The following is an 11,641-nucleotide window of genomic DNA, read 5'->3' as shown; positions in this document are numbered from 1 at the left end:
ATCTTCATGCAGTTCCTTTTCCTTTACACACTTCCTCTGAAAAATACACATTTTATACTACAGTGGAAGTCGGTAGTATACATACACTTAAGTTGGAGTCATTAAAACGCGTTTTTCAACCACTCCACAAATGACTTGTTAACAAACTATAGTTTTGGCAAGTCGGTTAGGACAGATTATTTCACTTATAATTCACTGTCTCACAATTCCAGTGGGTCAGAAGTTTACATGCACTAAGTTGACTGTGCCTTTAAACAGCTCGGAAAATTCCACAAAATGTCATCATAGCTTTAGAAGATTCTGATAGGCTAATTAACATAATTTGAGTCAATTGGAGGTGTACCTGTGGATGTACAGTGGGGCAAAAAAGTATTTCGTCAGCCACCAATTGTGCAAGTTCTCCCACTTAAAAAGATGAGAGAGGCCTGTAATTTTCATCATAGATACACTTCAACTATGACAGACAAAATTAGAAAAAAAATCCAGAAAATCACATTGTAGGATTTTTAATGAATTTATTTGCAAATTATGGTGGAAAATAAGTATCATCATGCGGCTCTCTTTCCAGCCTTCACCTAGTGCAACTGACAACAAAAATATATTTATTGACGTCTTCACTATCTGGGTTGGGAGCGGTGGTGGGGGCGCGCCCGTGGGAGTGTGTCTCGCACTGGTCTCTTGAGAGACCAGTGCGATCAATGTTGACGTATGAGATGAATATGTGTGGATGTCTTTGTATTTGACCACACATACATAATTTATTTGTGTTTCATTTATTGTATTTCCTATTATTTCGTTTTTGAAAACCAATGTACAATCAATGTCCAAATACTCATACCTGCATTCTAAATAGTAGGCATTTCAGGTTTGCGAAAATAGAACGTTATACTGTATGTGACATTTCGAAAATCATGTATGCTTTAAATGCCAGGACGTCATACAAATTTCGCCTTTTCATTTTAGTAGAATTTACTGCATACTTTTGAAGAATTCCAGGCTCACGTGTTTTTCACAACCGCTGATAATGACCGAATTGCGGGAATCAATGCAATTGCGCATTAGATGATTCATTTTTAGGATGGGTGAGTCTAGTATGTTGATCTGTTGCTTACTGCATTCGTTTTTACGGAACAGTACATTCAAAATAGCATGCAGTAAGATTAGTACACAGTATGTAGTTTTAGTAAGTAGTAGGAAAAACAGATTTTGGACAGGGCCAACGTGTGTATAGCATATTGCAGTTTGAAAGCACCTTTATTTGAGAATTTATGTCACACCACCACCCCCTCTCATCCCCCACCTGTAGAATACAATTGTTGTTATGTTGTATTACTAATATCTGAAAGACAATACACAAATATATAAACACTACGAAACTGCAGCAACAAAATAATTATCCAACAGTGTCACGACTTCTACCGAAGTCGGTTCCTCTCCTTGTTCGGGTGGTGTTCGGCGGTCGACGTCAACTGTCTTCTAGCCATCGCCGATCCATTTTTCATGTTCCATTTGTCTCGTCTTGTTTTCACACTCACCTGGTTTCAATTCCATAATTCCATGTTGTATATTTTCCCTCTGTTTCCCCCATGTCCTTGTCAGGAAATGTTTATTGTAAGTACTCGTGCTATGTGGTACTGGTGCACTACGGGTTTTGTACCCCATTTGTTTGTTGTTATATATGCCGTTAGTTTTATATATTAAACTGCTCCGGCTATTCACCAAGTTCTGCTCTCCTGCGTTTGACTTCCCTGCCACCAGTTACGCACCCCTTACAAACAGCAACTGGCCCAGTTGTTGCAATAGAGGGTACACTAATTCTCGTTTCCATCCTTGCCTGATAGACATATTGGGGCCTTGAGAACTTGGTTTGTGGACTCTAAAGCTAACCAAGGAGAGTTATCAATTATGTATGGGAGAGAGAGAGAGAGAGAGAGAGAGAGAGAACACTAAGTGGGACTTCACCCCAAGGAGTTGTTGAATGGAGAGAGCCTGAGTTGTTGACATTATGTAGATAATCCCTTTCATGACCCTCCTAAAACACACTGGCGCAGGCTTATTAGGTCCATTCCCCCCTGACAGTGAGTGAGGGGACAGAGAGTCGCACCCAGGGGTAAAGCAGGGCAAACCAGAGGAAAGGCCTACAGGCTCTTCATATCAACATTCCTCACTACCTCTCTATTGCGTCAGTCTTTCCATTAGAACTCCATCACTCCCCTCAGATGCAGGAGCAACAGTGTCAACATGTAAGTGAATGTTACATGCCCATAGATGTAGAAGTTGAAGTCACTGCAAAATAACCTATTAGGTGTCAGTAAACCATGGCTCCGACAGTGGGTTAACCAGAGAAGTCATGTTTAGGAGTTTGGGGCTGGAACTAACAGTTTCCCCCTCGTTCCTACAGTAGCTGACGAGTTGCTTAGCAGCTTCTGCGCTGAATGGACATGCTGTCCCTGTACATAGCTGAACGGTGTGATTACTATGGAGAAGACAAAGAGCACCAGTATGTGACAAGACTGCAGAGGCCAAGTGCTGAAGAAACCCCATCGTTGCTGCACCCTGAGTCATCCACCATCTACTTGCCATTTACGCTTTGGAGCTATAAATACACATACTTAAGATTTATTCTCTCCAGGTCCCAGGGCAACAGAGGAGCAACACCACTGCCCCAACCATGCCAATCAACTCATTGTCATGCCATGGATAAGACTTACTGTTTGATACGTTCTAGAATGGATTAACTGGGTATATAAAGGGTGTGAGTGATGCTCCACAGCTGAACAAAGTCTGATTGTCCAGGGCAGTCCTTCCCACTATGAGCCAGCCTTTCTGAACTGTTTGGGGGAAAATATTGCTGCCCTTTTGTGTGTTGAGTAAGTCATTAAACCTGACTTAGTCATTGCAATTAGTCAAAGATTAAATTACATTAGCTAGCCAGGGGAAACCCAAGAGAGGAAACAGTTTTTTCCCCCTAGTACCAGTCTCAGGCCATTCCGAAGTCATGGCTGACCACAACAAGGTATTACCGCGTCCTCTTTTCCGCCGAGATGTAAACTGGGATCCTTTCCGTGAGTGGACACAGCCTAGCCGCATGATCATGGAGCAGGACTTTGGCCTCCCTCCTTTCCTGGATCCAGGCGATGTGAGCTGGATAGACTGGGCTAGGAGGAGACTGGCATCATCCTCCTGGCCAGGGTACACACGCCATCCCCTCTTCACCCCCAGCACTGCTCCCCCTGCTGCAGTGGCACCCCAGACCGCAGCCAGACTTCAGAGACAACTGTCTGGAGGAGTGTCAGAGATCAGGACAGGACAGGACAGCTGGAGGATCACACTGGATGTCAATCACTTTTCACCAGAGGAGATATCAATCAAAACCAAGGGGGGCTTCCTGGAGATTACAGGTACTAACATTATTTCTCTGATCTGAGAAACCAGAATATGGTGGCAGTTTGAACATTCATTGTTACTAAAAAATGTTGGACAATTAACGGATGAAAATTGTTATAGAGGTCTCACGTCAACGTGCTCCTTATTCAGTTACTTCAATTATTGTCTCAACTTATATTTTCAGGTCAACACGAAGAAAGGGAGGACGAGCATGGATCAGTCTCAAGGTGCTTTACAAGAAAATACAAGTAAGTTCTAATAGAAAATAAAGTCCCTCACAATGCTGTGACAAAGACATACCGGTAATGAAAGTAAGAATTCAAAGGAATTGAACGTCTTTGCTGTTGATTGCTATAGGAAGGCATTCTAAATGGTTTCCCTCGGTTTAATTACATTTGTAAAAACAGATGACAAGCAGTCTATTGAATCACAGTAAACAAGTCCTTGCCTGTCTGTGTTGTAAGCGGATTGTTGTTGTGGGTTTGTTGAAGGCTGCCCCCTGGTGTGGACTTGCAGCACGTCAGCTCATCTCTGTCTGGTGAAGGGATTCTCTTGGTAGAAGCACCCCTCCCAGGCTTAACCACCACCATCCTCCCCAGTGACATGGTCATCCCCATTCAGATCAAGCACGAGTGTGAGGGGAAAGAGTGAATCCAGTGATCCATTACAACTAGATGTAAAGCTTGGGGTAGAGCTTTAAAGCTGATGTCGGCGTTGACAACTTTTGACAACATTATTTTGAATTAAGCCTTGGTCATTTATGATGACAAACATAGTGGCTTCTATTGCTATTGAAACACCATCACTTTATTTACTCTCACTCGAACTACACGTGTGGCATGTTTTTCTATGTATTATGTTAAAATCATTTCCTGCAAAGACTAGCAAAACCAAGATAAAGTGAAAAATCAAGACTTTTGAAATGTACTTTCTCATTTGTCAAATGATAGATCATCTAGGAGTCAACATGACCATGCTTAATAAAGCTGTTCTTAATAAAGATGTTCATAACTGTTAATAAAACAGTTCTGCAAGGCATACATTTCAACGTGATCTATTTCTATGAATTGAATTGAATCTCCTTTGAATCAAAGCAATAAACAATCCATGGCAAAATGACAAAATGACACATTTTGAGGAGGGCTGGGGGGGGGGGGGGCTCTTATGTATGCGGTGTCTGTCTTTGTACTAGAACTGCTGCCTGTGTACACACATTACTTACTCTAAATTAGACCTGGAAGTAGTAGAATGTTTTAAATGAGTCCAAACCAAAATAACTACTGTGTAAATACAGTATAAAGTGAAGTAATTTCCCTTTTAGTTATTTATCATACACTCTTATCCAGAGTAACTTACTGTTATTGCATTCACTAACTGAATGCACTAGGTACAACAACCACATAAGTCAAAGTAAGCAAACTTCCTCAATAAAGCAGACAAGTGTTAGTGCAAGAAAGGTAAGTACAACGCTAGGATGTGGGTCCTCCCCCCCATTCTCTTCTCTCATTTCCCTCAAACTCTTGCCTACTTGACCCAAATTGACCCTAAAGGACTTGGCAAATGATCCTGATGGTGGCACTGTTGCCCTGCATTTGCCTTAAGCCTTGAAGTTTGACAGGTTTATGCTAAGAACCCTGTTTAAATACATTAGAGATATACTTGATGTGTGCTCCAAAATCTTATATTCATTGGTGTGGGCGTGTTGACCCATGTCAGAGGCTACAACGTCCAGTCGTCCACGAACAGGAGTTGAAACCCTCTCAGCTGGCACACTATGACAAATCACATACAAAGCATTTGGTCAGTAGAGACAGTGAGCAACATCGATGGATACCTCCAGCCTGAAAACATCTAATGGTACTGTAAAACTGTATATGTGTTGATTATGTTGATTATGACACCATTTAATTTTTTTCTATTGTATTAATATATTAATGTTAAAGACAATGCAAGTAATCTACTCTTAGAATTTTGACATGACAGTTTTACAGTGGTCTGCAAACCAAAATATTTAAATGTAATCTGTCCTGTACTTGTACGAGGTGCCACAACCTGTCATTGGTCTGTCAGGTAATGTTCTGATATCACCGCAATTCAGAAGAACCTGAAGTGCAGATGAATGGTTTAGTACTTACACTGAGGGAATGTGACGACTTCACCCAAAGCAAGGTGATACAGATACTTTTTATGCCTTTTGATGTCAGTTATCATAGACACTGGTCCACTGTTAAGTCACATGTTAATTGTGGTTCTATACATTAGGCCTAATGTAAATGTGTAAATGTGTAAATGTGTAAATGTGACGATTTACCTCAGGTACTGGAAGAAAGAAAATGATGTATGGCTACAAGACTTGTGTCCAGAAGAGCAGAAGAGGAGTGGGGCTTGACCCAGACAATCCTATGTTTGTAACAAAGGAAACTCTTCATAGTGCCTTCAGCTCCATAGGTGTTCTGCTACTGATAGAATGTGCAGTGAAATCAACGAATAGGGATTAACACCCATAAACCACTGGAAGCACCAGGAGTGCAGTCTGTGTCAGCTGAATATCATGTTTGCATTAGTTATCCTTTCCAAATATGACTGACTATTTCTGTCAGTGTAAGAATCCATAAGACCTTTGGAACATTGCCACGGTGTGGGCGTTTCTCTCTCAGGCTGATACAGATAGACTCCTCCATGCTTTTATTACAAGCAAGCTTGACTACTATAAGGCTCTCCTGTCTGGTCTACCTAAGAAAGCCATTGGTCAACTGCAGAACATACAGAATGGTGCAGCACGGGTACTGACCAAGACCAGACAGAGAGCACACATTACACCAGTTTTAAGATCTCTGCCTGTGAGTTTTAGAATTATTCTATTGGTTGTAAATCAATCCATGATTGTGCACCCCAATAGATGCCAGACATGCTTTTAAAGTTATGTGCCCAGTAGGTCCCTCAGGTATTCTGGCACTGGCCTTTAACTATCCCAAAGCAAAACTGTTGACATTTTTAAAAGAGATCTTAAAACACACATTTTTAGCTTGCTTTTCCTTAGGGTGCATTTTAGTCGTTCAGTTTCTTATTGTTATTCTTTTGTTTTTTTATCCTCTTATGTTTGTTGTGTAGTAAATATTTCAGTTTTTATTTTCATTGTTTTTATTATTTTGTTGCAATGAATTACATTGTGTTCCTGTGTGAAATGTGCTGTATAAATAAAGCTTGATTTGATTTGATATTACCTTGCATTAGGCCTATATTATGAATGAAAAATAAATATGTACATTCTCTCTGCTCGACAAGACTAGGTTTACAACATTTGTTATATACATATGTATGCAAGCACATGTTTTATTAACTAAAAATACATATCCTTTTGGACATGTTCGGCAGCTGATTTTCCAGGTGATTTCCCCAGTGTCAAGTTACTGTAAGTAGAAAAATGCAGGCCTCTTTTAATGGACTAAAGCCAGGGTAACCCAACTTTCAATTACTTTATTTACTGTGATCCCAGTCAATAAAACTAATATCAAATGTTTAAATGCCAATGCATCCTTTTGGAGTAGTGGTGTGAGAGATGTTTTAAGTGGGGCTGATGGTGTTCGCATTTGGTGCGGCACTACTGGCAAAGCAGTAAATATCAGAGGCATGGGTTGCCTTGTGTTACCCGCTCTAAATTCTAACCCTCATGTTTCACAGATATTAAACTGATCCCTTGCAGTAGAAATGTCAAGATCTTATCAGTTATAAAACTAAATAAGCTAGTCATTTACCCCACCCATCATACTTTTCTATCCATAGTATGTGACACAAAGTGGTGGCATGATATTCAAATGGGAAAGGCCAAATATGGTTGACAGTGAGGCATGCTTTCCTCAATTGAATGGATACATCTGTACGAGCCACAATTTGTAAGATGTCCAGTCACTCCTTGATTTTTTTTAACATGACTTATGTAATGCCACAAGGCTTGATATACAGTATCATGTGTCTATAAGTGATTTAAATTAGATGGACCTTGACCTATTTTCCTGGTCTGGGAGTTATAGTGTTCCTTGGTTTGGGATTTGAAATGAGAGAAGCTTGCTGATTACTGTTTAATGAGAAGTTTTAAATACAATTTAAATACCCAGGCCAGTGTTCCTGACAGGGATTTTCATCATGGACAATGAGGGCTGCCAAAAACAAAGGACTAATGTGGCAGATGAGTGATGTTGGGTATATAATAAGGATAAAGCTCAGCAAGTAAGGAAGGGTTGACAACTAAATTAACAGCACACTTTGACCAGGCAGAATAAACTGTTGTTTTTCTTACGGAATTAGTTCTAGTTAAATTGATAATATTACAGGTTATAATATTTTACATAGCTTACATAGACCTAAGAACTACTACAACCATTAATTATTTAGTAAAGTTATATTTGAAAGGCATTTATATCTTATTATATGGCTGTTTTTTAAGGCAAAGAACACAGCAACAGAGATCCAACATTGTCACCTGCAAATACAGGCTGGTCTCATACACTAGATGTAACATAGTAAACATATGTTTACATGAGACAGATGGTTACCTTAGGCAAAAACTGAAGTAGGGTGGTTGGTTACGGTGGATGAGCGTAGTGAACGTTTGGAAACCCAAAGATTTCAACTACTTAGTACTTCTGATCTACTTTGCAACTACTTAGCATGTTTGCTAACCCTTCTCCTAACCCTAACCTTAACCCTTTTAGCTAACCCTTCCCCTAACCCTAACTCTTTTAGCTAAACATTCCCCTAACCTTAACCATTTAAACTAACTCATAAACATAACCCCAACCTTAACAAAAGGGCTTCTCAACAGTCTTTACCCCCAAGCCATAAAACTCCTGAACAGGTAATCAAATGGCTACCCTGACTATTTGCATTGTGTGCCTCCCCAACCCTCTTTTTACGCTGCTGCTACTTTCTGTTTATCATATATGCATAGTCAATTTAACTATACATTCATGTACATTCTACCTCAATTGGGCCGACCAACCAGTGCTCCAGCACATTGGCTAACCGGGCAATCTGCATTGTGTCCCACCACCCGCCACCCACCACCCGCCAACCCCTCTTTTACGTTAATGCTACTCTCTGTTCATCATATATGCATAGTGACTTTAACTATATCTACATGTCCATACTACCTCAATCAGCCTGACTAACCGGTGTCAGTATGTAGCCTTGCTACTTTTAAAGCCTCGCTACTGTATATAGCCTTTCTGTTTGCTGTTGTTTTTTTTCTTTACTTACCTATTGTTAACCTAACACATTTTTTTTGCACTATTGGTTAGAGCCTGTAAGTAAGCATTGTACTGTAAGGTCTACACCTGTTGTATTCGGCACATGTGACACATAAACTTTGATTTGATTTGATTAGATTTTAGGCTATAATTTTATGTTGATAGTTGTATGATTAGACTAAAGTATGCACTGATGCTAATACACACTTATGCTAGTTACAATTATTTTAAATGTCTCAGGTCCAATCTATTTCCAAATTAAATAAGAAATAGTAAACACAAATAAAAATTACAAATATTTCACTCTAAAACAGCAACACTCTAAAACAGCAGCAATTCTCTCAGCCTCATGGCAAAAGGTGTAAAATATGAGATTAGCAAAACAAATGCACCCCAAATGAAGAGAATTGGCGATGTGGATGCATTCATAAAGTGAGAGTTATTACAAATACATGTTAGGTGGGGCAATCATATAAAAAAATGAAGAAGTTATGCTTCTAGTATCAGTATTGTCAGGGTCGGATTAATGCAGGGGCTTACCGGGGCTGAAGGCCCTGGGGCCAGGCCCGTGGGGGGCCCAAGAGGCAGCAAAAAAACAAAGTAAAACAAATATACAGTATATACAGTTGAAGTCAGAGTTTACATACACCTTAGCCAAATACATTTAACTCAGTTCTCCACAATTCCCAACATTTAATCCGAGTAAAAATTCCCTGTCTTTGGTTAGTTAGGATCACCACTTTATTTTAAGAATTTGAAATGTCAGGATAATAGTAGAGAGTGATTTATTTCAGCTTTTATTTATTTTATCACATTCCCAGTGGGTCAGAAGTATACATACACTCAAATAGTATTTGGCAGCATTGCCTTTACATTGTTTAACTTGGGTCCAATGTTTCGGGTAGCCTTCCACAAGCTTCCCACAATAAGTTGGGTGAATTTTGGCCGATTCCTCCTGACAGAGCTGGTGTAACTGAGTCAGGTTTGTAGGCCTCCTTGCTCACACACGCCTTTTCAGTTCTGCCCACAAATCTTCTATAGGATTGAGGTCAGGGCTTTTTGATGGCCACTCCAATACCTTGACTTTGTTGTCCTTAAAGCCATTTTGCCACAACTTTGAAAGTATCGTTGGGATCATTGTCCATTTGAAAGACCCATTTGCGACCAAGCTTTAACTTCCTGACTGATGTCTTGAGATGTTGCTTCAATATATCCACATACTTTTCCATCTTCATGATGCCATCTACTTTGTGCATCAGTCCCTCCTGCAGGTAAGCACCCACACAACATGATGCTGCCAACCCCGTGCTTCACGGTTGGGATGGTGTTCTTCGGCTTGCAAGCATCCCTCTTTTTCCTCCAAACATAACGATGGTCAGTATGGCCAAAAAGTTATGTTTGTGTTTCATCAGACCAGAGGACATTTCTCCAAAAAGTACAATCTTTGTCCCCATGTGCAGTTGCAAACCGTAGTCTGGCTTTTTTTATGGAGGTTTTGGAGCAGTGGCTTCTTCCTTGCTGAGCGGCCTTTCAGGTTATGTCGATATAGGACTCGTTTTACTATGGATATAGATAATTTTGTACCTGTTTCCCCCAGCATCTTCAGAAGGTTATTTGCTGTTGTTCTGGGATTGATTTGCACTTTTCACACCAAAGTAAGTTTATCTCAAGGAGACAGAATGCGTCTCCTTCCTGAGCGGTATGACGACTGCGTGGTCCCATGGTGTTTATACTTGCGTACTATTGTTTGGACAGATGAACATGGTACCTTCAAGAATTTGGAAATTGCTCCGATGGATGAATCAGACTTGTGGAGGTCTACAATTTTCTTCTGAGTTCTTAGCTGATTTCTATTGATTTCCCCATGATGTCAAGCAAAGAGTCACAGAGTTTGAAGGTAGGCCTTGAAATACATACACAGGTACACCTCCAATTGACTCAAATTAGCCTATCAGAAGCTTCATTTTCTGGAATTTTCCAAGCTGTTTAAAGGCACAGTCAACTTAGTAATGTAAACTTGTGACCCACTGGAATTTTGATGCAGTGAATTATAAGTGAAATAGTCTGTCTGTAAACAATTGTTGGAAAAATGACTTGTGTCATGCATAAAGTAGATGTCCTAAACTATAGTTTGTAGACTTGCTCAAACTATAGTTTGTTAACAAGAAATTTGTGGAGTGGTTGAAGAACAAGTTTTAATGACTCCAACCTAAGTGTATGTAAACTTCCGACTTCATCTGTTTTGGAAATATATACAGTGTATATTATATATGTCACACCCTGATCTGTTTCACTTGTCTTTGGCTTGCCTCCACCTCCCTCCAGGTGTCACCAATCTTCCCCATTATCCCCAGTGCATTTATACCTGTGTTCTCTGTTTGTCTGTTGCCAGTTCATTTTGTTTTTGAGAAACCTACCAGCGTTTTCCCCTTAGTTGTAACGATGTTCTTCTGTTGAAGGAGGAGCGGACCAAAATGCAGCGTGGTGATTACTCATGTTTAATGATGGAAAATGACTTGACATGAAAACACTGAAATGTACAAAAACAACAGACGGAAACGTGAAAAAACTATACAGCCTATCTAGTGAAACTAAACACAGAGACAGGAACAATCACCCACGAAACACTCAAAGAATATGGCTGCCTAAATATGGTTCCCAAGGCGTTCGACCAGGGCGTGACATTAGTCCTGTCTTGTTCTCATTACTGTTTTCTAGTTTTTCCCGGTTTTGACAATTCTGCCTGCCCTGACCCTGAACCTTTCTGCCGTTCTGGACCTTTTGCACCCTATCTGGATTACTGATCTCTGCCTGCCCTTGACCTGTCGTTTTGCCTGCCCCTGTGCTAGTAATACACTTTTGTTACTCCAGCTGCTAATCCAGTTATTTTCTAAAAAATAACTGTGGATTAAATTTTATCACAAGCACATACAGGTTAACTGCCAAATAAAGGAAACACCAACATAAAATGTCATTAAAGAGTGAAAGGTCACTACAACCTGCCAGAA

General features: G+C 40.1%; 1 protein-coding gene and 1 long non-coding RNA gene across 3 annotated transcripts; both read left to right on the top strand.

The window, feature by feature from the left end:
• Positions 1–2,624: 2,624 nt before the first annotated feature.
• On the top strand, positions 2,625–4,425 carry LOC135517836 (heat shock protein beta-1-like). Its single transcript, XM_064942481.1, has 3 exons — positions 2,625–3,401; positions 3,572–3,635; positions 3,879–4,425. The coding sequence occupies exons 1-3, from the start codon at positions 2,999–3,001 to the stop codon at positions 4,036–4,038; spliced, it is 627 nt and encodes a 208-aa protein (XP_064798553.1). The 5' UTR covers positions 2,625–2,998; the 3' UTR covers positions 4,039–4,425.
• A 585-nt stretch (positions 4,426–5,010) lies between these two features.
• Positions 5,011–6,811, top strand: LOC135517839 (uncharacterized). Of its 2 annotated transcripts, none has more exons than XR_010452083.1 (3): positions 5,011–5,244; positions 5,486–5,556; positions 5,704–6,811. It is a non-coding gene; the product is annotated as an uncharacterized LOC135517839 (long non-coding RNA). The 2 variants fall into 2 exon arrangements; XR_010452084.1 differs by having other exon boundaries at positions 5,430–5,556.
• The last annotated feature ends 4,830 nt before the right edge of the window (positions 6,812–11,641 follow it).

The sequence above is a fragment of the Oncorhynchus masou genome, chromosome 28 (genome assembly GCF_036934945.1).
Source record: "Oncorhynchus masou masou isolate Uvic2021 chromosome 28, UVic_Omas_1.1, whole genome shotgun sequence".
In the NCBI taxonomy this organism is placed as follows: Eukaryota; Metazoa; Chordata; class Actinopteri; order Salmoniformes; family Salmonidae; genus Oncorhynchus; species Oncorhynchus masou.
Note: the sequence above shows the minus strand (reverse complement) of the source record. Positions and strands in the feature narration are given on the sequence as shown.

What these genes read in the sequence shown, in the direction of transcription:
- LOC135517836 (XM_064942481.1), top strand. Translation starts at nt 2,999, where the DNA reads ATGGCTGACCACAACAAGGTATTACCGCGTCCTCTTTTCCGCCGAGAT. An exon ending in GGGCTTCCTGGAGATTACAG is followed by an intron (nt 3,402 to 3,571) that starts GTACTAACATTA and finishes TTATATTTTCAG; the next exon opens with GTCAACACGAAGAAAGGGAG. An exon ending in TGCTTTACAAGAAAATACAA is followed by an intron (nt 3,636 to 3,878) that starts GTAAGTTCTAAT and finishes GGTTTGTTGAAG; the next exon opens with GCTGCCCCCTGGTGTGGACT.